The sequence below is a fragment of the Pelophylax lessonae genome (genome assembly GCF_965119305.1).
Source record: "Pelophylax lessonae genome assembly, chromosome: 3".
In the NCBI taxonomy this organism is placed as follows: Eukaryota; Metazoa; Chordata; class Amphibia; order Anura; family Ranidae; genus Pelophylax; species Pelophylax lessonae.
The window spans coordinates 12897055-12922054 of NC_138770.1; the positions used below are offsets into that span (position 1 = coordinate 12897055).

Consider the following 25000-nt stretch of genomic DNA (forward strand, 5'->3'; position numbering starts at 1 on the left):
TAGTAGTCTCTTGTAATGAGATTCGGATTCGGGTTCTCCTGAAATTCACAATTTCACACCCTTCCTCTGAAGATACAAATATCCCCATGCCTCACTACATTAACCATGTGCCTGCCCCTCCTGTAGGCCCAGGATCGGCATGGTGGATGGAGTGGAGGGTGATCAGTTCTCAAATCTCCTCTCCAGAAAATGAATCCAGAAGAGACAAGCATTTCATCACTTCCAGGTTCAGTGCCATCATTTCCGGGTCACTGTGGTCAGTGAAGAAGCTGGTTGATCCTGATCTGTACTTCATCAGCTTCACTGGGGTCCATAGGTGACGTTGGAGGTCTAATAGACCCCTAATGTCTCCTTAAAGAGGACCTGTCATTTATATTACGCTGTCGCAAAGGGGGGTATTGGCCGCACAGTAGAGTGAGAGCAATTATTCTTTTTTTTTTTTTAATTTATATCTTTATTAGGTTTTTTCAATTTTAATACATATATTCCATACAATTACATAACATCATCCAACACAACTAGCTTCTACAATAATTTCAAAAACATACCAATATGTCATGTCACTCAGCTGTATTTCCTCAGCTCCCATCAATTCACCAAACAAATCATAACTCAATATAAACAAACCCCAGGGACAATAAAAAAGGGAAGAGGGAAAAAAAAAAACCCGGGGGGGAGGGGGAGGGGGAGAATCTCCCTTGATACCTCCTAGAAGGGCAAGGAACGCTCGATCTCCACAATAAGGCACCCCTATACCTTTCCTTAGCCCCCTTTTAAAATTGTCTCCTAACCTATAATATATAGTTACACCTCGACCCAACCATTTCTACTTCCTCTCCATGACGCCCTCTGCCTAATTCATCTCCAAATACTGAACCCAGGGCCTCCATCTACTCCTCACCTGTTCCTCCGTATTTCCCAGCACGGCTGAAAGCTCTTGCATTTTAAAAATCTCATTGACTTTCGCAGTCCAAACCTCGATTCTTGGTGTCACCTCCTGTTTCCAAAAAAAGGGTATGCATGCTTTTGCCGCGTTGAGTAATCGCAGGACCAGGGATTTCCTATAACTCCTCGCTGAGCTCTTTGTCAAATGTAACAAGGCACACGCAGGGTCATTTTGTATCTCCACGCTAGTCATTTGTTTAATGGCTACTGCTACCTTTTCCCAGAAAGGGTGAACCGCTTTGCATTCCCAGAATATATGCAGCATATTTCCTTTTTCCACTCTACATCGCCAACATTTGTCCGATATCGTTTCATCTATTTTATGCAATACTGCTGGAACTCTATACCATCTAGTCAATATTTTGTATCCTGTTTCTTGAATTTTGCTGTCCATTGAGGATTTATGGACCAGTCCTAAGATTTTATTGACTTGTTCTCTGGTCCATGACACATTTAATTCCTGTTCCCATTTTTGTATAAACCGCAGATGCTGTTCTTCTATTTCTTCTGTTAATTGTGCATAAAATACCGAGATCAAATGGCCAGTATTTTCACCTGTTCTGCACATATTTTCAAAATACGTCAACTCTCGTGGTACATACCCCTTTTGCTGCACTGCCTTAAGGAAATGGTGTATTTGATAGGCACTAAAATAATCTAGTAGACCATCTATTGCCTCCCTGATCTCCTCGCTAGAGGGTATAGGGCCATTTTTCCAAATCTCATAGATACGTGATCTACCCTCCTGCGCCAGCTTCCTTACTCTGCCATTTACACATCCTGAAGGAAAGTCTGGGTTTCCTACTAGTGATATCATTGGTGACGGATCTGGAGCTATCCTCCAATGCCTCTGGATTCTTCTTGTCTCTTTTAGTGTTGCGCCCACTGTCGGATGTTTATAAATCTCATTTTTTGCTTCATACACTTTCCAGGGAGCTGGAGGGGACATCTGCCCCGCTTCCTCAATCTCCACATTCACCCATCGTTTAGACATTCTACTACAGTGCCAATCTGTCACCCTACCTAGATGTATAGCTCTGTAATATTTTAGAATATCTGGCACCCCAATGCCCCCTCTAGCTTTAGGGAGAAACATTGTCTGCATCCTGATTCGGGGGGCCTTATTTTCCCATATGTAGGAAGGGAATAGACCCTTTATTGTTTGAAAAAATGCTAATGGAACCTCAATCGGGATTGCTTGTATAATATACAAGATTCGGGGTAGCACATTCATCTTGAGTACGCTACATCTACCGAACCATGTGAATGCTAATAATTGCCATGCTCTAAGATCTGTCCTAATCTTTTCTATTAGGGGTAGATAATTCTTTCTATACAATTCTAAAGGGTCCGATGTTATCTATATCCCTAGATACTTTAGTTTATCTGTAGCCCACTGAAACGGAAATGATAATCGTAATAACTTCTCTTCTTGGGTGGATAACGAGATGTTAAGTGCCTCTGATTTAGTTAAGTTTATCTTGTAATTTGAAAGATTGCTATATACCCGCAAAGCCTCTAAGATACTCGGGAGCATTATGCTTGGATTAGTTGCAAAAAATAACAGATCATCCGCAAATGCGGCTACTTTGTGCTGTTCCCCTCCAATTTGTACTCCCGCTATATCCGGAGCGCTCCGCACCCTACACAGCAATGACTCCAAACACAAGACAAAAATAAGTGGGGACAATGGGCACCCTTGCCGGGTGCCGTTATTTATTGTAAAATAATCTGACCTCCACTCATTTACTCGCACCGCTGCTGTGGGTGAATTATACAGAGCCATAATATACTGTCTCATTTGCGGACCCAGCCCTATATATATGACAGGGTGGCGCGGATAAAATCCCACGCCACCCTGTCAAAAGCTTTCTCCGCATCTGCAGCTAGAAGAACTAATTTCTTCTGTGTTATTCTTGCCAGATGTATCAAATCAATTGTTCGGATTGTATTGTCCCGGGCTTCCCGGGACGGTACAAATCCCACTTGGTCATAGTGTACCAGTTCCTTTATATACGGTAAGATACGATTTGCCAGAATTCTCGAGTACAGTTTAGTGTCCACATTTATCAGCGATATAGGCCGATAGTTGGCACATAGAAGGGGATCTTTCCCCTCTTTATGGATTAGGGTTATATGTGCCCTCAGCAAGTCCGGGGGGAAATTTTCCCCCTTTCCAATTTCATTAAAGTGTAATAATAAGGGCTTTTTTAATCTAAAAAAAAAAAAAAAGAAGAAGAAGGGGAAAATTTATCAAGCCACAACCCCAAAAGCAAAAACACACATTGCATAGCGAATACTTCAATCCCCAGTGATCATATGTGACAAAAACTCCACACAAAAAAAAAAAAAAAAAACCCTAACCTCTAAAAAACATAAAAGGGAAAGAAGGGAGCAAGCCAATTCTACTCCCTCATGTCCCTAATTCTCAAACAGATATACCTTATTCCTTTAGTGTTCCAAAAAAAAAAAAAAAAAGACCCCCAAAAAATATATTTTTCCTTTTTTTTTTTGGTGTAATAAAGTTATGATGTGAAGGAAAAAAAAAAAAAAAGGCAAACCCACCTCAACATTGTGTGCAGGCGGCCTAATTAAGGCAAAAGAAAATCAGCTGGCTTATACCCCATTGGGGGAGGAAAAAAAAAAAAAAGAAGGGGGGCCCTCTACATCACTTATATCACACCAATAGCTCTACCTACGGATAGATAAGGAGGGTCAGGGACCCCACCTAAATCAAAAATCGTATACATATCCGGCCTTTTCCCCAACCTCCCCTCCTCACCCTCCACAAGTATATTTTCTGTCCACGAAAGCCCCCACGGGGCTGAGGGAGCAAAGAAGCAAAAAAGAAGGAGCAGCAAAAAGAAAAAAAATCATCCTATCCTCTTTCCAACACATAGCTAAGCTAAGGGAGGTTAAAAATAAAATAAAAAAAAAATCGAATCATTGAGCGGGCCTATGTGTCCTGTACAATATTCATGTTGACCTCTCACCGAGGCCTTTCTTGTCCTCTTCTAAATCCTGCGGGTTGTTTGGGATTATACATCCCTGTTGTCAGAGAAACCTTCAGCTGCAGACTGGTCCTCACATGACAAGCACCACATGACTTCCACATGACTTCCTGGCTGCCTATAAAAGCTGAGCAAGTGCTCAGAGGAATTGCTGGTTTGTCTTTCAGCTTCCTGTACCTGAGTTCCTGTTTCCTGTGTGATCATTTACCTGCTGTGACACAGATTGACCCTGACCTACTCTGCTCTTCTCCTGGACCCGACCTTGGCTTGTTTTACGGACTTTGCTTTTGCTTACCTGTGTTTGACCCTCTGCCTGCGACCCGGATTTACCTTCAGTCTCCTGTGCCTTGACCTTCTGCTTGTGACCTAGTCTCGTCTCCTATCTCCAGTGCCTTGACCCTCAGCCTGTGACCTGGATTGTCTGCTTACCTGTGTTTGACCCTCAGCCTGCTCCGGACTTCTTCTGCTGGATCCTGATCAGTCTCTGCTTCAGTTCTACAGGACCTCCACACAAGCTCTACCTGCCTGCTGGTAGCTTGTGCATCTTTGTGCCATCCACCCTCTGTATCACCTCCAGAGGGGCGGAGTGCGCTTAGTCGCAACAGCGAACCGCTCTCGGCATCTCGGCCTTGGTGAGTACCTCTATTCTGATAGTACAAACCAGCCATGTCAGAGGCCGACAGAGCGCGTTCTCCTCTTGAGATCCTGTGCCAGCAGGTCACAACCCTCACTGATGCAGTCCAGAAACTGCAGGAAGGCTATGCCCAGATTGACGGTCGTCTCCAGCAACTTTCAGGGTCACCTGCATCAACAGCCGCAGCCCCTGCGCCCACCAGTGGAGCCTCCTCTTCTCAAGCTGCATCAAGCCCCACAGTGATCATGGCTACCCCTGAGCCCAGGGTTCCCACACCGGAGCGTTTTTCAGGCGATCGCAAAAAGTTCTGGGCCTTCAAAAATGCCTGCTCCTTGTACTTAGCCCTTCAGCCCAGGACTTTTTCGTCCGAAGCAGTTAAGGTGGGATTTGTCATCTCCCTGTTGACCGAAGAGCCGCAGGCCTGGGCCCACAGCCTGATGGAACAGAGGAGCTCTCTTCTGAATTCTTTGGACCTTTTCTTTGAAAGTATGTCTCAACTATATGACGACCCCCCAACGCACCGCTACTGCAGAAGACGTGCTACACTCCCTGTCTCAAGGAAAGAGACCAGTGGAGGACTACACTGCTGAATTTCGAAAATGGTCAGCTGACACAGGGTGGAATGAACCCGCTCTTAAATACCAGTACCGCCAGGGGCTGTCAGAAGCTTTGAAAGATGAGTTGGCCAGGATTGAAACCCCTGCCACTTTGGAGGATTTAATCCAATCCGCTACCAAGCTAGACAGGCACATGCGCGAGCGGCGCTCTGATCACTCCCAGGGTCCTTGACCTAGTTGGATGCTCCCTAAACCTTCTCCCGTTCACCCATCCTTTCCAGTGACTCCTGTCACCTCTGCTCCAGAGGCTGAGCCCATGCAGCTTGGATTGGTCCGTGCTCCTCTTGCCCCTGAAGAGAAGCAATGACGGCGGCAGGCCAATCTCTGTCTGTGCTGTGGGGGAACTGGACATTTTCTGCATACCTGCCCCGTGAGACCCAGTAAGTCACGCTCGCAGTTTTTCATGAACTTTCAAAACCCTGGTTTATCCCAGACTTATGTCACCCTCTCTGTCTCCTTACAGCTAATGGAAAAGGAAGTTCATCTACCAGCAATTATTGATTCCGGAGCCTGTAGTTGTTTTCTAGACACTTCACTGACCCAAAAACTACACATTCCACTGCAAACCAAAGAACAAGGCCTCCAAGTCTACCTGGCTGATGGGTCTCTCCCTCGCTCTGGATTTGTCACACAACAGACAAGGCCCATCCTTGTCACCACGGACTCCGGCCACCAGGAGCTTCTAAGCTTTGACATCATCTTCTCCCCCATGTTCCCCATCATTTTGGTGCTCCCCTGGCTACAGGCACATGAACCTGACATCAATTGGAACAAGAAGAAAGTCTCCTCTCCCTACTGTTCCCAGCATTGCCTTCCTCCAGCTCCACCCACCTGTTTAACCGTAGCACCTAGACCTGACAATCTCCAGCACGTCCCTCCGGTATATCTTGAATTTAGAGATGTCGCTCCCAGAATTTCTGGTAGTACGTTAAAGTAAGGCCGTCCGGGCCAGGTGCTTTATGTGATCTGGATTGTGCGAGTGCAATTGATATCTCTTCTCCCGAAATCTTGTCCTCTAATGTGAGTGCTTGTTCCTCTGATAATGTCTTCATACCTGATTCTCGTAAGTACTTGTCTATCTGTTCCCTTTTTTTCACATTAGATCTCCCTCCCCCCCACTTCCGGCAGGTTATATAGGGAATGGAAGTAGGAACGGAACTCCTCTGCTATATCTGCAGATGTGTTTACCGCCCCTCCCCTCATGTCCCTTATACATGTTATCTGAGTTCTTCTATTCGGTCCCCTGATTGTTCTAGCTAGTAGTGCCCCTGGTTTGTTGGAATATTCATAAAAGTGCCTTTTTGCCCACATCATACTCCGCATAGTCTTTTGAAACAATTTAATTCCTTCCTTACCTGTGTAAGGGGTGCCAGGTGTATCTCTGCGAGTGTATTTTTATGTAGCCTACTCAGCTGTTCTATCTTACTCAAATATTCCCTGATTTTAGCTTCTCTTTCTCTTTTCCGTTGTGAACCCAGTTGAATTAGTACCCCCCCTTATTACGCACTTATGCGCTTCCCAGATAACTGAGGGTGCAATGGGCTCTGAAGTGTTTTCCTTAAAGTAATGATCTAAGGCCTCCTCTATCACTCCTACATCTTCTGCAGATTGTATCACTGCCTCATTTATTCGCCAAGATATTGGTCTCTGAGTCTTAGACTCCCACTGTATAGACACAGATACTGGAAAATGGTCTGAGATTGAGAAATCCCCTATATCTGAAGCTGTCACCAATGGCAGATCTGCTTGTGTCACCATGATTCTGTCAATCCGACTATATGTGTTGTGTATTGACGAATAGTACGTGTAGTTTCTCTCTGCTGGGTGCATTGTTCTCCACGGGTCTACCAACCCCAGAAGAGAAATCTCTCGTTGCATCTTTCTTAGTTTTGCATATGAAATGCTTGACCTTTTCTTTGAGGTGTCTATTAGCGGTTTTGCAGCATAATTAAAATCCCCTCCCATTACAAGATGTCCCTCACGGAATTCCATCACAATTGGTACTAGTTTCTGAAGAAATGCTAAATGATCTGAATTGGGAAAATAAACATTCAGGAGGGTTACCTCTGCTCGTCCTATTTTCCCTTTTACCAAGAGATATCTCCCTAGTGGGTCTGCTAGTTCTTCTTTCAGACTCCAAGTCAAAGAGCCGGAGATTAATATACTCACCCCCTTTGACTTGGATATAGTCGATGTAGAATGGTACGATCACGGATAGTCCCTGTTTCCAAACTTTGGTACTGCATCTTTCCTGAAGTATGTCTCCTGAATAAATGCTACATGCGTAGCATCTCTTTTAAGATCACCCAGTAGTCTCTTACGCTTCTGCGGCGTAGATAGTCCTCTCACATTATAAGTTATAAATTTACATCCTAATGTCTTCTTTTGCACCTCTCCCCTAGTCGGTGCCATCACTATGGATCTCGACCCTCCCTCCCCCCTCAGTACCAAGGGAGACAAAAAAAAAATTTAAATTAAAATTATAAGGGGGGGGGGGACCCACACACTTCCCTCCCTCCCTCCCTCCCTCCCCCTCTCTAACGGTTATTCTAACCCAGCGCACCCAGGCGCTACCTATTGAGGGGCTTTAGTTAGCAAGAAGACGTGACAGACACAAAAATTTTCAAATGAATTTCCTATATACATATAACAACCACACTTTCAATCCAGGTCACTACTCTCAGGTTGATAATGATAGAAAAAAGCTCCCTATATGGAGCCGTGATCCTGTGGAGGGCAGCCTCGTTTTCCATTTTCCTATATTCTCCCTTCCCCACTATTCTCATCCTCCCATCCCGCTCTATCTTCTCTTGTCCTTAACTTATCTTACTTCTTTTCTTCCCTCCCCTCCCTATTCCATTCCTACTAAGTCATGTGAAAATATTGTGAAGTAGAAAGGGACACACAAAAAAAAAAAAACCCTCTCTGTCCTCCTTCCTCTACTCCTTCCCTTCCTTTTCCTCATATAATTCTCTCCTCCCTTCCCTCTCCCCCCCTCCCCACTCTACCCTCTCCTCCCCTGACCCTGACTCTCCACCCCGACCGCTCCTATTCCCTTAGACCCCCCTACCCCTTACCCCCTTCCCCATCATTGCATTGTGCTTTACATTCAGACCAGCTCGTTTAGCTGGAATCAACCTTTCACCGTGTTTCTTGTCTCCGAAGGAGACACTAAGGAATTATTCATAATAATAAAAAACATAATATATCCAAAAAAAAAAAACACACAAAAACACGTGGAAAAAAAAAAAAAAAAAAAAAAGAAGAAGGGGAAAATTTATCAAGCCACAACCCCAAAAGCAAAAACACACATTGCATAGCGAATACTTCAATCCCCAGTGATCATATGTGACAAAAACTCCACACACAAAAAAAAACCCTAACCTCTAAAAAACATAAAAGGGAAAGAAGGGAGGAAGCCAATTCTACTCCCTCATGTCCCTAATTCTCAAACAGATATACCTTATTCCTTTAGTGTTCCAAAAAAAAAAAAGACCCCCAAAAAATATATTTTTCCTTTTTTTTTTTTGGTGTAATAAAGTTATGATGTGAAGGAAAAAAAAAAAAAAAAAGGCAAACCCACCTCAACATTGTGTGCACGCGGCCTAATTAAGGCAAAAGAAAATCAGCTGGCTTATACCCCATTGGGGGAGGAAAAAAAAAAAAAGAAGGGGGGCCCTCTACATCACTTATATCACACCAATAGCTCTACCTACGGATAGATAAGGAGGGTCAGGGACCCCACCTAAATCAAAAATCGTATACATATCCGGCCTTTTCCCCAACCTCCCCTCCTCACCCTCCACAAGTATATTTTCTGTCCACGAAAGCCCCCACGGGGCTGAGGGAGCAAAGAAGCAAAAAAGAAGGAGCAGCAAAAAGAAAAAAATCATCCTATCCTCTTTCCAACACATAGCTAAGCTAAGGGAGGATAAAAAAAAAATCGAATCCTTGAGCGGGCCTATGTGTCCTGTACAATATTCATGTTGACCTCTCACCGAGGCCTTTCTTGTCCTCTTCTAAATCCTGCGGGTTGTTTGGGATTATACATCCCTGTTGTCAGAGAAACCTTCAGCTGCAGACTGGTCATCACATGACAAGCACCACATGACTTCCACATGACTTCCTGGCTGCCTATAAAAGCTGAGCAAGTGCTCAGAGGAATTGCTGGTTTGTCTTTCAGCTTCCTGTACCTGAGTTCCTGTTTCCTGTGTGATCATTTACCTGCTGTGACACAGATTGACCCTGACCTACTCTGCTCTTCTCCTGGACCCGACCTTGGCTTGTTTTACGGACTTTGCTTTTGCTTACCTGTGTTTGACCCTCTGCCTGCGACCCGGATTTACCTTCAGTCTCCTGTGCCTTGACCTTCTGCTTGTGACCTAGTCTCGTCTCCTATCTCCAGTGCCTTGACCCTCAGCCTGTGACCTGGATTGTCTGCTTACCTGTGTTTGACCCTCAGCCTGCTCCGGACTTCTTCTGCTGGATCCTGATCAGTCTCTGCTTCAGTTCTACAGGACCTCCACACAAGCTCTACCTGCCTGCTGGTAGCTTGTGCCTCTTTGTGCCATCCACCCTCTGTATCACCTCCAGAGGGGCGGAGTGCGCTTAGTCGCAACAGCGAACCGCTCTCGGCATCTCGGCCTTGGTGAGTACCTCTATTCTGATAGTACAAACCAGCCATGTCAGAGGCCGACAGAGCGCGTTCTCCTCTTGAGATCCTGTGCCAGCAGGTCACAACCCTCACTGATGCAGTCCAGAAACTGCAGGAAGGCTATGCCCAGATTGACGGTCGTCTCCAGCAACTTTCAGGGTCACCTGCATCAACAGCCGCAGCCCCTGCGCCCACCAGTGGAGCCTCCTCTTCTCAAGCTGCATCAAGCCCCACAGTGATCATGGCTACCCCTGAGCCCAGGGTTCCCACACCGGAGCGTTTTTCAGGCGATCGCAAAAAGTTCTGGGCCTTCAAAAATGCCTGCTCCTTGTACTTAGCCCTTCAGCCCAGGACTTTTTCGTCCGAAGCAGTTAAGGTGGGATTTGTCATCTCCCTGTTGACCGAAGAGCCGCAGGCCTGGGCCCACAGCCTGATGGAACAGAGGAGCTCTCTTCTGAATTCTTTGGACCTTTTCTTTGAAAGTATGTCTCAACTATATGACGACCCCCAACGCACCGCTACTGCAGAAGCTGTGCTACACTCCCTGTCTCAAGGAAAGAGACCAGTGGAGGACTACACTGCTGAATTTCGAAAATGGTCAGCTGACACAGGGTGGAATGAACCCGCTCTTAAATACCAGTACCGCCAGGGGCTGTCAGAAGCTTTGAAAGATGAGTTGGCCAGGATTGAAACCCCTGCCACTTTGGAGGATTTAATCCAATCCGCTACCAAGCTAGACAGGCGCATGCGCGAGCGGCGCTCTGATCGCTCCCAGGGTCCTTGACCTAGTTGGATGCTCCCTAAACCTTCTCCCGTTCACCCATCCTTTCCAGTGACTCCTGTCACCTCTGCTCCAGAGGCTGAGCCCATGCAGCTTGGATTGGTCCGTGCTCCTCTTGCCCCTGAAGAGAAGCAATGACGGCGGCAGGCCAATCTCTGTCTGTGCTGTGGGGGAACTGGACATTTTCTGCATACCTGCCCCGTGAGACCCAGTAAGTCACGCTCGCAGTTTTTCATGAACTTTCAAAACCCTGGTTTATCCCAGACTTATGTCACCCTCTCTGTCTCCTTACAGCTAATGGAAAAGGAAGTTCATCTACCAGCAATTATTGATTCCGGAGCCTGTAGTTGTTTTCTAGACACTTCACTGACCCAAAAACTACACATTCCACTGCAAACCAAAGAACAAGGCCTCCAAGTCTACCTGGCTGATGGGTCTCTCCCTCGCTCTGGATTTGTCACACAACAGACAAGGCCCATCCTTGTCACCACGGACTCCGGCCACCAAGAAGCTTTGACATCATCTTCTCCCCCATGTTCCCCATCATTTTGGTGCTCCCCTGGCTACAGGCACATGAACCTGACATCAATTGGAACAAGAAGAAAGTCTCCTCTCCCTACTGTTCCCAGCATTGCCTTCCTCCAGCTCCACCCACCTGTTTAACCGTAGCACCTAGACCTGACAATCTCCAGCACGTCCCTCCGGTATATCTTGAATTTAGAGATGTCTTTGATAAACAAAAAGCTGATTGCCTACCACCTCCATCGGTCTTACGACTGCCCCATTGATTTGCTACCTGGTTCCAAAATACCCTTTGGCCGCATCTTTCCACTATCAGAGACTGAACTAGCGGCTCTTAAGACGTATATTTATGAGAACTTGGATAAGGGTTTCATTCGTCCATCATCTTCACCGGCCGGAGCCGGCATCTTCTTTGTGGAAAAGAAAGATGGTTCCCTAAGACCATGCATAGACTATAGAGAACTGAACAAAATAATGATAAAAAAATCGCTATCCTCTTCCACTTATCCCAGAGTTGTTTCAGCATTTCCGGTCTGCCCGAATATTCTCTAAGTTGGATCTGCGAGGTGCCTATAACCTCATCCGAATCAGGCCTGGAGACGAATGGAAGACTGCCTTCAGGTCCAGGTTTGGACATTATGAATATTTGGTAATGCCCTTTGGGTTGTGTAACGCCCCGGCCACATTTCAGCACCTGGTAAACGACATTTTTCGAGAATATCTGGACAATTTCCTAGTTGTTTATCTGGACGACATTCTTATTTTTTCTGCCACCATTGAGCTACACCGGGTTCATGTAAAGACAGTCCTTGCAATTCTCAGGAGACACAAATTGTACCTTAAAGCAGAGAAATGCGAATTCGAAAAATCTGTTGTGCAATTCCTAGGCTTTATCATTTCTACCAACGGGGTCGCAATGGATCCACAGAAGGTCAAGGCAATTCAGGAGTGGCCGGCTCCAGTAGACAAAAAGGGGGTACAGCGGTTTATCAGATTCGCTAATTTTTACCGGAGGTTTATCGTTGGCTTCTCATCCATTGTTGCACCCATCACCCAACTAACCCGCCAACACAGTAGTTTTCAGTGGTCCCAAGAGGCCCAGGAAGCTTTTACCAAGCTCAAAGCTCTATTCACCTCTGCACCAATCCTACGGCATCCGGATCCAGCCCTGCCATTTGTGTTGGAGGTAGACGCCTCGGAAACTGCCACTGGAGCCATCCTCTCCCAGAGACAGGGCCCCAAGGCTCTCCTCCATCCTGTAGCTTTCGCATCTCGGAAACTAAGCTCCCTGGAAAGGAATTATGATGTGGGAGACCGGGAGCTGTTGGCCATCAAGTTCGCTCTGGAGGAGTGGAGATATCTGTTGGAGGGTGCTTCCCATTCCATCATGATCTTCACCGATCATAAAAACCTAGAATACCTCAGGACAGCCAAACGCTTAAGACCCAGGCAAGCCCGGTGGGCCCTCTTCTTTTCTAGGTTCAACTTTCATATCTCTTATAGACCTGGCCTCAAGAATGGGAAAGCAGACGCACTCTCCCGGATGTTCCCTGAATCTCCCCAGTCAACGGAACCTAGCACCATCTTATCTCCACAAAACTTCCTTCTGCTCACAGACACTGATCTTATGACCACCATCAAGTTGGCATCCAGCCATTGTACTGACCCAGAAATATCCTCCTTGGAGAAACTAGATGACTTGTTCTGGTCCCAAGGAAGAATTTTTGTCCCACCGGAGGCTAGACCCATGACGTTAAAGTTGCTTCATGACCATAAACTGGCTGGCCACTTTGGGACTCAAAAGACTTTAGAATTGGTTGCCTGTTCTTTTTGGTGGCCTGGTTGGAGGCAGGACTGTAAAAAGTATGTTCTCTCTTGTATTTCTTGCCAGCGCAGTAAAGTGGCTAACACCAAATCTTGGGGATTACTTAGGCCTTTACCCATTCCAGAACGCTCATGGGCTGAAGTTTCTATGGACTTCATTGTTGATCTTCCTCCCTCGTTCAAAATCAAGAGGATGGTTAACCCTGTGGCCTTTGAATTGGCCTTACCCAGCTCTTACAGGATTCATTCTGTTTTTCATGCATCCTTACTAAAACCAGTGATTCCTAGCCCCTTCCCGGGAGGAGAGGAGCCGCCTCCTCCACCGGTCCAGGTGGATGGAGAAAATGAATTTGAGGTTGAAGCCATACTGAACTGCAGGAACAAGGGTAGACTTCTCCAATACCTAATCAAGTGGTAGGGGTACCCACCTGAAAACAACTCTTGGGAACCCTCAAGAAACATACACGCCCCTCGCTTGATCTGAGCTTTTCATGTGAATCACCCGGAGTTGATGTCCAGTTTGGGTGTCCAGAGGCCGCCCCTCGGGGGGGGGGGGGGGCACTGTCAGAGAAAGCTTCAGCTACAGACTGGTCATCACATGACAAGCACCACATGACTTCCACATGACTTCCTGGCTGCCTATAAAAGCTGAGCAAGTGCTCAGAGGAATTGCTGGATTGTCTTTCAGCTTCCTGTACCTGAGTTCCTGTGTGATCATTTACCTGCTGTGACCCGGATTGACCCTGACCTACTCTGCTCTTCTCCTGGACCCGACCTTGGCTTGTTTTACGGACTTTGCTTTTGCTTACCTGTGTTTGACCCTCTGCCTGCGACCCGTATTTACCTTCAGTCTCCTGTGCCTTGACCTTCTGCTTGGGACCTAGTCTCGTCTCATATCTCCAGTGCCTTGACCCTCAGCCTGTGACCTGGATTGTCTGCTTACCTGTGTTTGACCCTCAGCCTGCTCCGGACTTCTTCTGCTGGATCCTGATCAGTCTCTGCTTCAGTTCTACAGGACCTCCACACAAGCTCTACCTGCCTGCTGGTAGCTTGTGCCTCTTTGTGCCATCCACCCTCTGTATCACCTCCAGAGGGGCGGAGTGCGCTTAGTCGCAACAGCGAACCGCTCTCGGCATCTCGGCCTCGGTGAGTACCTCTATTCTGATACCTGTGCTCTGATTCCTCAGAATGTCTACCCAATCACTCACTGGTATTGGGGAAGTGTCTAAAAAGGCAAATAACTCCGGGAGCTGGTCAGGCCATTTCAATATGAATACATTGTTATTTCTCATCACCTTCAGATGGAAGGGATGTCCCCAATAGTACATAGCTCCCACGCTCTTAATAATCTCCAATAAGGGTTTAATTGATGCCCTCATCCTCAGGGTACTCCGTGACAGGTCTGGTAATAAAGTTATTTTGGCTCCTTCAAAATCAATCGGGCCATTAGACCAGGCAGCTCTGAGTATATCCTCTTTAATTGAATAAAGGTGGATCCTTATCAGGACATCGGGGATTAACTCCTTGTCTATCCGTCACTGTATTTTAACTCTATGTATCCTATCGAACTCAATTTTCTCCATATGAGGTTTTTTCAGTACCATATTTATGCCCGTGACTTTAGTTTTAAGCTCTGGAGCCTGTATTGACATTGGTAGCCCCCGCAGTCTTATATTATTCCTGCGGCTATGATTTTCCATATCGTCCTGCTGCATTTGCAACAGAACAATTTGTTTTTCCAACCATACATGTGATTCTTCCATATACGCCAGTCTGCCATCCATATCACTTTATATTGCTTCCATTCTAGCCACCCTACCCTCAGTCTGGTCTATTTTTTGTTTTATACTATTGATTTCTATATTAATGTCACTTACTATTGCTAATGCCATGTCCTGCATGTCTTGCTTTGTAGGGATCAGTTTTACAAAGTCTCTCCACTCTGTTGCTGAGGGTAGCTATGACTGTTGGATTTGTGGCAGAATTTCCCTTGACTTTTCCCCCGCTTGCTCTTGAATCATATTTCTCTCCACCATGACTTCCGCGGTTTGTTTAATTGTATTACTCTTTGATGCCATTTGCAATGTTTCAAGCGTAGTGACAGTCTGACGCTTCTGGGATGCCTTCAATCCCACTTTACTTTGTGTAACTACTGGGCATCTTAGGAAATATGTAGAGATGTCTGAACTTTTGGCCCCGGCTTGCTTTGTTCCAGAGCTAGGTGAATTAGTCATATATGCGGTATATTCCGGTCTGGTTCACCTACTCACATAATTACTTCGTCCACCTGTTCCTCCGAAGGGGGGATGTGGCTGCTACCTCCACTCTGATCACGGAGCTCCTACTCCTTCACTCTGTAGCCAGCCCCCGTACCCTTCCGGTTTCAGCCTCTTTCATCCGCCCGGTATTACTATATACCTCCGCCTCTACTCACTGCTTGGCCCCCCCACCCCCCGGGCTTTCGTACTCCCGCCGTCTCCGGGTGGTAAATCTCTTCAGAATAGAGCACAGCCTGCTGCTTAGCGTGGGGTATAGGGATGTCTGTCCAGCGTGCGGCTGCTAGCACCACCCGGATCACGGAACTCCAGCTGCGAGCGTCCTCACGTCTCCATTGCTAGAATCCGCCCCTCTAACCTTAGGTCGAGAGCAATTATTCTGGGGCCATTATTCCTGTTTTTCTCAAAAATAATGACCTTTACAGCGTTGTCTTTGCACCATGTTGGGTAGTGAGTTTAGACACACAATTTTAACGGTTGACATAATTGTGTATGTGTGTGTTTGTGGGAGGGAACTTTGTTTTTACAAGTTTAAAATGTAGATTTTATCGTGTGTGAAAATTATATTTTGTTTAAAGCCCATCTCTGGGGAAACAAAAAATGACCAAAACCCCAACTGAGCATTTAACCCTCGTATAACAGGGGCAGCCCAACTTCAAGGGTTACATGGTCATTTTGGTGTAGGGAACCAGAAAAAGCTAATTTACTTATCCAATCCTCTGATCCCTCAATACCGGCACTTTCGTCTACTGCCCTACCATCTGGCAGTGGACTGTCTCTCCTCCTGTCCCATCAAGGGCTATGGGCTCTGCATTGGTCTTGATGGTCTCAGAGAACCTGTGACCACTCTTTATAAAAAGATCCTCCTAAGTAACCCAATCTACATGTTCCAATTGCCACTACGGGCAACCCGCCTTTAACCCCTTATATTCCCATCCCAATATTGTCCAACCAATGCAGTCCAGCTAATTCTTCATTATCTGTCTACAGAGAAACCCGTATAGATCACATGACCACACAAATGAGGATGGAGGAGGATCGGAGTCACATGACTGAGAGGTTATTAAGGCTCAGCCTGGAGATCATCTACCTACTGATTGGAGAGGTGAGGAGGATTCTGGGAGGTCACATGACATCCCTCTTATCTCTATTAATAAAACACAGACCTGACCAGAGAGGTGAGGAGGATTCTGGGAGGTCACACAACATCTCACTTGTCTAGTCTGATCAATAGACCATGTTCTTATTGTGACATGTAGATGAAGTCAGATGATTTCTATTTGTTTATCTTTCTCCTGATCTGTAGGATTATGTTGTAGTGAAGAAGTCTAGTGGAGAACCAATCTCAGGGGGATGGAGCAGGACTCAAATCCCCACCATGGTGCCTTCACCTCGTTCTCCTATACCTGAGAGGAACAAAGAGCAGAAGATCCTGGAACTGACCACCATGATGGTCAATCTGCTGACAGGAGAGGTGAGCGGTGCTGGGAATTCTGGGACATTATCCAGTAACAGACAAGGGATGTGTCTGGATGGTGACTGTATCATTGTGTGTGTCAGGTTCCTATAAGGTGTCAGGATGTCACTGTCTATTTCTCCATGGAGGAGTGGGAGTATTTAGAAGGACACAAGGATCTCTACAAGGACGTCATGATGGAGAACCAGCCGCCCCTCACATCACCGGGTAAGAGGAGACTATTGTAAAGGAGAGAGCAGTACGGAGGCTCCACCTAGATCCCCCATCATCTGATAAACACATAGAAACAATGTATTCAGTCAGTGTGTGTGTTTCCTACAGATGGATCCAGTAATGGGAACCCACCAGAGAGATTTCCCCGTCCTCTGTATTCCCGGGATTCCACACAGGAAGGTCACACCATCCCTCCCCATCATCAGGTAGATGAGGAACAATCACTGATAGTATCATTAGGATCTGTACATTATCTGCATTGTTACCATTGATGCCATTTTTATTATATATTCAGAGTGGAAACCTGAGAGATTCTAAAGTTGAGGTTAAATCAGAAGAAGAAGAGAGGTATGTGAGGGATGATCAGCAGTCTATGGAGGAGGATGGAATAACGGGGACATTTATAGAGGAGGACACTCCTACAGAGATCAGAACAGGTGGGTCATTAACACCAAATACATGTAATGCACTGATAACTGAATACCAATATTATGAGTCCTGACCCCTGCACTATATACTTTATGTTGTGCATTACATACTCCTGACCCCTGCTCTGTAAACTCTATATTGCACATAACATGCTCCGGACCCCTGTTCTGTATACTCCATGTTGTACATTACATGCTCCTGACCCCTGCACTATATGCTCTATGTTGTAAATTACATACTCCTTACCCCTGCACGATATACTCCATGTTGTACATTACATAGTCCTGACTTCTGCTCTCTCCCCTCTACCCACTGCTATATACACACATAATATGATGGATTCTCTGTTGTTAAACCCATTTTCTACCAGCTGGACATTTTATATTGGTAGATAGTGACTAGGTGTCCCGCACATCAAGGTGTGGCCTACAGTAGGTCCAGACTGAGACTGCCATTTACTATCATACAGCAGGTCTTGACTTGATGTGTGGCTCCTGGGACACCTAGTCACCCTCTACCATTTACTAGTTACCTTGAGGGGGGAATTGTAAGATCCTCAGAGACAAAGCTGCCTGATGTGGGCGGAGTCCTGGTTTAGGGGAACCAATCTGCTGAGGTCTATTAATAATCTTTGTATTTCTATTTTAGTAGATGGACGGGAGATGAGGAAAACCTCAGAGGATTGTCTCACTTTGTCTCCAGACTGTAAAGTAGAAGATGAGGACATCACACAGTATAGTCCAGGAGAAAACCCGGCTTCCTCAAATGTCCATCCGGCACCACACAGTGTAGACGGACCATCGTATTCCTCTTATCCTAAGGAAACTCAGACTGTGAGGGACAGTGCCGGACCATCGTATTCCACTTATCCTGAGGAACCTCAGACTGTGAGGGACAGTGCCGGACCATCGTATTCCTCTTATCCTGAGGAACCTCAGACTGTGAGGGACAGTGCCGGACCATCGTATTCCTCTTATCCTGAGGAACCTCAGACTGTGAGGGACAGTGCCGGACCATCATATTCCTCTTATCATGAGGAACCTCAGACGGTGAGGGACAGTGCAGCACCATCGTATTCCTCCTATCCTGAGGAACCTCAGACTGTGAGGGACAGTGCCGGACCATCGTATTCCTCTTATCCTGAGGAACCTCAGACTGTGAGTGACGGTGCCGAACCATCGTATTCCTCTTATCCTGAGGAACCTCAGACTGTGAGGGACGGTGCCGGCTTTCCAACAGATAAGAGGTTTTCCTGTACTGAGTGCGGGAAGTGTTTCCGTAATAAAGCCCGTCTTAATGAGCATAAAAGATCTCACAGGGTAGAGAAGCCATATTCTTGTGCTGAGTGCGGGAAAAGTTTCTGTTCTAAATATGGTCTCAATTTGCATAAAAGATCTCACACAGGTGAGAAACCTTTTCCCTGTCCTGAGTGTGGGAAATCTTTTTCACAGAAGTCTGATCTTTACATACATCAGAGATCTCACACAGGGGAGAAGCCGTTTTCCTGTCCTGAGTGCGGGAAATGTTTTTCACAGAAGTCCAATCTTTACAAACATCAGAGGTCTCACACGGGGGAAAAGCCATTTTCATGCCCTGAGTGTGGGGAATGTTTTTCACGGAAGTCTTATCTTCTCACACATCAGAGATCTCACACGGGGGAGAAGCCATATTCCTGTCCTGAGTGCGGGAAATGTTTTTCACGGCAATCTCTTCTTCACACACATCAGAGATCTCACACGGGGGAAAAGCCATATTCCTGTCCTGAGTGCGGGAAATGTTTTTCAGATAAGTCCAATCTTTACACACATCAAAGATCTCACACGGGGGAGAAGCCGCATTCCTGTCCTGAGTGCGGGAAATGTTTTTCAGTAAAGTCTCATCTTAACAGCCATCAGAGATCTCACACGGGGGAGAAGCCGTATTCCTGTCCTGAGTGCAGGAAATGTTTTTCAGAGACCTCCCATCTTTACACACATCAGAGATCTCACACTGGGGAGAAGCCGTATTCTTGTCCTGAATGTGGGAAATGTTTTTCAGATAAGTCCTCTCTTTCCAAACATCAGCGATCTCACACGGGAGAGAAGCCGCTTTCCTGTCCTGAGTGAGGGAATTGTTCCTCACTGAAGTCCTGTCTTCCTGTACATCAGGGATCCCACACAACTGTCGAGCTGTATGAGTGCCTTGAGTGTGGGAAATGTCTTCTATATGAATGTTGCTGGACATGTGGGGAAGAAGCACACCCTGATATACACTTCAGATATACTCCATGGCTGATCTTCCTCATGTAAGAAACAATTGATAAGGAGATGATCAGAGACATGGATGAACTGTTGTACCATGTTGGCTTTTCATTGGATGAGTACATTTTGGGGTGTAGAGTGGTAAATAGAGCCATGAAATGAAGGAATCACCTTCAGAATGTCTTGCTTGTCTGTGTGACTGTTACTGATAATGATATAGCTGGTTACAGAGCTAGAAGCTGTGAGATACCATATATCTTTATCAGTAAACTTTACACAGACAAGACAGAAATTCTGAAGTTGATGTCCTTCATTTAAAGGCTCTACTTACCAGTGGTGACCCCGAAGCGTGTCTCTCTGTCTTCAGTCCATCCTTCTCCATCCCCCAACAGGAGGGAAGGAGAACTCGGAGATAAACTAGGTGAGAACTTCTTTCCTTTGCTCCTGTGTGGGTTTGGGTGGCTTGGCGGAGTGCGGCACGAGAGGTAACACCGCTTGTCTTTATATTTCTACATATCTTGTCTGGGTGGAGGTTATTGGTTGGAAAATATTTATACTGTTTGATTTTCTCTAAATAATTTCTGTTTTCCCTTTGAAGGGAGATATTATGTGTGGTTTGATGAAGGGATTGGCTCAATAGTTACCACTTCACTTACATGTTTAGTTTTTATAAAATAGATGACCAAATATGACAAGCATTCATTCATCCATGACAAATGTTGGTCTTATTTTATTTCATTCAGTGATTTCCTATGATCATTGGGTCCATCTAGTGGCCATAATGCGGTATTGAACTATTTTTCCTGATTGAGGTATTTAGGAACTAATACCTTTATTATGGCCACTAGTTGGAGCTGACGATTATAGGAAATCACGGTGTTTATTAGAATATGGGCAGAATTTGTCATGGCTGGACACATGCTTGTCACACTCACCCAAAATATTCTTTGCATAGACCCCCCCTTAGTTTCCTATGTCGGATGGGGGTCATACTAATCCCTGAGATCACACCCATGTATTTCTGAGTACAGTACACATTGAAGGACATAAATACCAGAGCTGTTTTTGCATTATTTTTGCACACATGGTAAAATGCAGATTTTGGCCCTGAAGATTAGATAAAACCCCCAAACATATATTTTCTGAAAGCAGAGGCCCTGGAGAATAAAATGGTGGTAATTGTTAAGGTGTTCCTCGTACACAAATGTCAACTTCATATCCGAGTTTATTTTCTCCTTTCCCCCATTTTCTATGGTGTGATCTTTTCTACAATGCTTTGTTATAATAATGTAACACGTTGTGTATTGTATTGTACACAAATTATTACCTCCACATTCCAGACAAGTCATTTTCCTGACCAATTGGATTTCTTCCTTTACCATTTTATTCATTTTTTTTTTTTGCACTCTTGTTAAAATTAAAATTAGAATAAAAAATATATTGAACAAAAAAAATTGTGTGTGTCGGTGCAATGATGACAGACTACATAGGTGACACTTCCATATATACAGCCCAAGGAAGTGACAAGGACCCCCTAGGAACCTTTGGAGGAACCCTGGCTGAGAGAAGCTGGACTAGGCAGTCATATATTATTATTATTATACAGGATTTATAAAGCGCCAACAGTTTGCGCAGGCTCTACAATGTTAGGGCAAACAGTGAAATTACAATAAAATTCAATGCAGGAGGAATCAGGGGACCCTGCTCTATAGAGCTTACAATCTAGGAGGGAGGGTCAAGTGATACAAAAGGTAATAACTGTGGGGGGATGGGCTGATAGAGAAAATAAAAGTACAGTTGTTAGGTGGGGGCAGAATATGCTTCTCTGAAGAGATGAGTTTTCAGAGAACACCAAAAGGTGGATAGAGTAAGAGATAGTCGGACAGATTTGGGTAGGGAGTTCCATGGGATAGGAGAGGCTCGGGAGAAGTCCTGGAGGTGGGTGCAAGGTGACAAGGAAACTAGAAAGCAAGAAATATTGGGAGGATCGAAGAGGATGATTTGGTTGGAATATTGAGACCAGGTTAGTGATGTAGCTGGGGGCCGAGTTGTGGATGGCTTTGTAAGTTACCGTTAGTATTTCTAATTTAAATTTGTTGGGTAAGTGGCAGCCAATGAAGGGATTGGTAGAGAGGGGTAGCAGATGCTGAGCGCTTTGTAAGGTGGAGAAGTCCGGCAGCAGCATTCATGAGGGACTGAAGGAGGGATAGCCAATGTAAAGGTAAGCCAATGAGGAGGGAGTTGCAGTAGTCGAGGCGAGAGATAAGGATGGGCAAATGGTTCGCGACGGGCATAAGTTTGGCTTGAACATTATCTGTTTGGGTGTTTGCCGAACACCCGAAATTTCTCTGTGCTTGTTTTTCTTTTTGTTATTATTCATTTTTGATACTATCAATGCAAATAGTTTTTTTTTTTATAAAATATAATTTTTAAAGGAGCAGTGATTTAAATCATGGTTAAAGTGGAAAAAAAAAAAGAAAAATTCCTTTAAATATAGAGCCTGGGGGATCCCCTTAGTCTGCCTGTAAAGTGGTGTATCTGCTCTGTGTATAGAACCTGCTGCAGAAAAACTGACATTTATAAAGAAGAAATTACATTTAAATTGATTTTCCCGGCCATTGACGGCAATATAAATAATAAAATAAAAAAAATGGTGGGGGTCCCCCCTCGGTCCATACCAGGGCCTTTGAAATCCCCACAATCATTCTCTGTGACTTCAACATCCCTGTTACTACTAACACTTCTGCTACTTCTAAATGTTTTAGTCTAACCTCCTCATTTGGCCTGAAGCAATGGATAGAGGCTTCTACTCACTCTGGTGGCAACACCCTCAGCCTTGTATTCTCCCACCAATGCACTCCATGCAACCTCTCCAACAATCCTCTCCCTCCCTCTAAACACCACTAGGGATGGGTGAGAGGTTTGGACTGAGCATTACTTCAGCCCGAAATGGCCCCTTCGGGTGTTCGTAAAACACCCAAATTTTCTGTGTGCTCTGCGTTTCTTCTATTTATTTTACTATTTACATCCCGCCGAGTGTACAGTCAATGGGTGTTAAGAAGCGAGGCTGGGAAACCGGCCACGGTGTCCTTAACAACAAATTGAGTCATCAGCTGTCAATGGGCTTGTCGACAGCTGAATGTAAAAAAATAATTGTTGGCAAAAAATGGGGAAAAAAATGGATCGGGGTTCCCATCGTCTATACCAGGCCCCATCCATACCAGGCCAAAAAAAGGCTGCATGCTTGGATAAGGGTCTGGTTTAGATTTTGAGGGATTCCCTGCAGACAGCGGAATGTAAAAAAATAATTGTTGCCAAAAAAAAAAAAATGGGGAAAAAAACGGCACGTGGTCCCCATCGTCTATACCAGGCCCCATCTATACCAGGCCCAAAAAAGGCTGCATGATTGGATAAGGGTCTGGTTTAGATTTTGAGGGGAAACCCCATGCAACTTTTTTTTAAATGGTGTATCTTCCCCCCCAAAATCCATACCAGACCCTTATCCAAACACACAGCCTTGCAGGCCAGGACAGGGATGAGGACAAGCGAATGCCCCCCAAACCATACCAGGCCACATGCCCTCAACACGGGGGGCTGCTTTGGGGCAGGGGGGTCTGCAGGGGGCTTATCAGAATCTGGAAGCCCCCTTGAAAAAGGGGGCCCCCAGATCCTGGCCCTCATTTACCAAAAAAAGTGTCAAAAATAAAGACATGAGACAGTTTTTGACAGTTCCTTTATTAAAAAAATAAAAGAAAAAACACTGTCCCCTGATGTAGATCCATCGTCAATCACAACAACCGCTGCACTGCCGACCCAAAAAAATAAAAAAAAACCTCCGCCCATGAGGAAGGCTGACTGTCGAATGCCTGCTCCGCTGGGTGACAGTTTTTAAAAAGGTAAGGGGCAGAGCCACCTGGAGATGTCACCTGGTGGTCCTGCCCCTTATGATGTCACCGATCCAGCATGCACCAGTCAGTTACATCACAAGGGGGCAGGTCACCAGATGATGTCACCAGGTGGCCCTGCTCCTTACCTTTTTAAGAACTGTCAGACTGTCATTCCTTGATGGTGGAGTGTTTTTTTTTTGGGGTCCAAAGGTCCAGTGGGCGTTGTGAATGACAATTAATCTACATCGGGGGAACAATGTTTTTTTATTTTTTCTATAAAAGGAATTGTGAAAAGCGGGCTCATAGCCTCATTTATTTTTACAATGTACCCCAAACTCATTCACATAGGAGGGCAGGATCTGGGGGCCCCCTTGTTAAAGGTGGCTTCATGATTCTGATAAGCCCCCTGCCTGCAGACCCCCATAACCACAGGCCAAGGTTGTGGGGAAGAGGCCCTTGTCCCCATCAACATAGGAACAAGGTGCTTTGGGGCGGGGAGCCGAGCCCCCCCTGCCCCAAAGCACCCCCCATGTTGAGGGTATGTAGCCTGGTATGATTCAGGTGGGGGCACTCGCTTGTCCCCCCCTTTCCTGACCTGCCAGGCTGCATGCTCGGATAAGGGTCGGGTATAGATTTTGGGGGGACCTCATGCCATTTGTTTTTTACATTTTGGCATGGATTTCCCCTTAAAATTCATGCCAGACCCAAAGGGCCTGGTATAAATTTTGGGGGACCCCACGCCGATTTTTTTCTTGCCGGCAAATTTTTATTTATTTTTTGACATTCTGCTGTCAGTGGGGAAGCCCACTGACAGCTTATGACTCATTCGTTGTTAGGGATGCAGTGGCCGGCTTCCCAATTTAGCTTTTTAACAACCTATTGACTGTGCACTCGGCGGGATGTAAATAGTAAAAGAAATGAAGACACTGAGTGCACAGAAAATTTGGGTGAATGGTGAAGTTATCCTCCACCCAAACTGTTCGCCTATCCCTAGTGGTGTTTAGAGGGAGGGAGAGGATTGTTGGAGAGGATGCATGGAGTGTATAGGTGGGAGAATACAAGGCTGAGGGTGTTGTCACTAGAGTGAGTAGAAGCCTCTATCCATTGTGTATTCATTTCTTCAGGCCAAATGAGGAGGTTAGACTGAGAAGTTTGGAAGTAGCAGAAGTGTTCGTAGTAACAGGGATGTTGAAGTCGCTGAGAATGATTGTGGGGATTTCAGAAGAGAGAAAGTAGGGCAGCCAGGCAGAGAAGTCATCAGGGAAAGTTAATACCGGTCCAGCGGGGCGATAGATCACAGCAATTCTAGAGGAGATTGGAGAAAATAGACGTATACAGTGAGCTTCAAATGATGAGAGGGAGGAGAGGGAAGAACCTGGAAGGTGCTCTGTGAGGATAGGAGGATTCCCACTCCACATCCCTTGTGTTCCCTAGGTCTAGATTTACACCTACTTCATTCATCTTATGGTGTTTATTAATAAATTAAGTAA

At 45.6% G+C, this 25000-nt stretch overlaps 1 protein-coding gene across 1 annotated transcript in view; it reads left to right on the forward strand.

Annotated features, from left to right (window-relative positions):
• Positions 1-15166: 15166 nt before the first annotated feature.
• The window catches only part of LOC309550224 (uncharacterized protein), a gene marked incomplete at its 5' end in the record, with an annotated part of 831917 nt that continues 822083 nt past the window's right edge, over positions 15167-25000 (forward strand). Inside the window, 8 exons of the mRNA XM_082250635.1 lie at positions 15167-15229; positions 16571-16738; positions 16825-16948; positions 17063-17160; positions 17250-17391; positions 18032-18144; positions 18730-19485; positions 19531-19553. Coding sequence (XP_082106761.1) covers positions 15167-15229; positions 16571-16738; positions 16825-16948; positions 17063-17160; positions 17250-17391; positions 18032-18144; positions 18730-19485; positions 19531-19553 — 1487 coding nt within the window. The remainder of the gene's footprint in view (positions 15230-16570; positions 16739-16824; positions 16949-17062; positions 17161-17249; positions 17392-18031; positions 18145-18729; positions 19486-19530; positions 19554-25000) is intronic.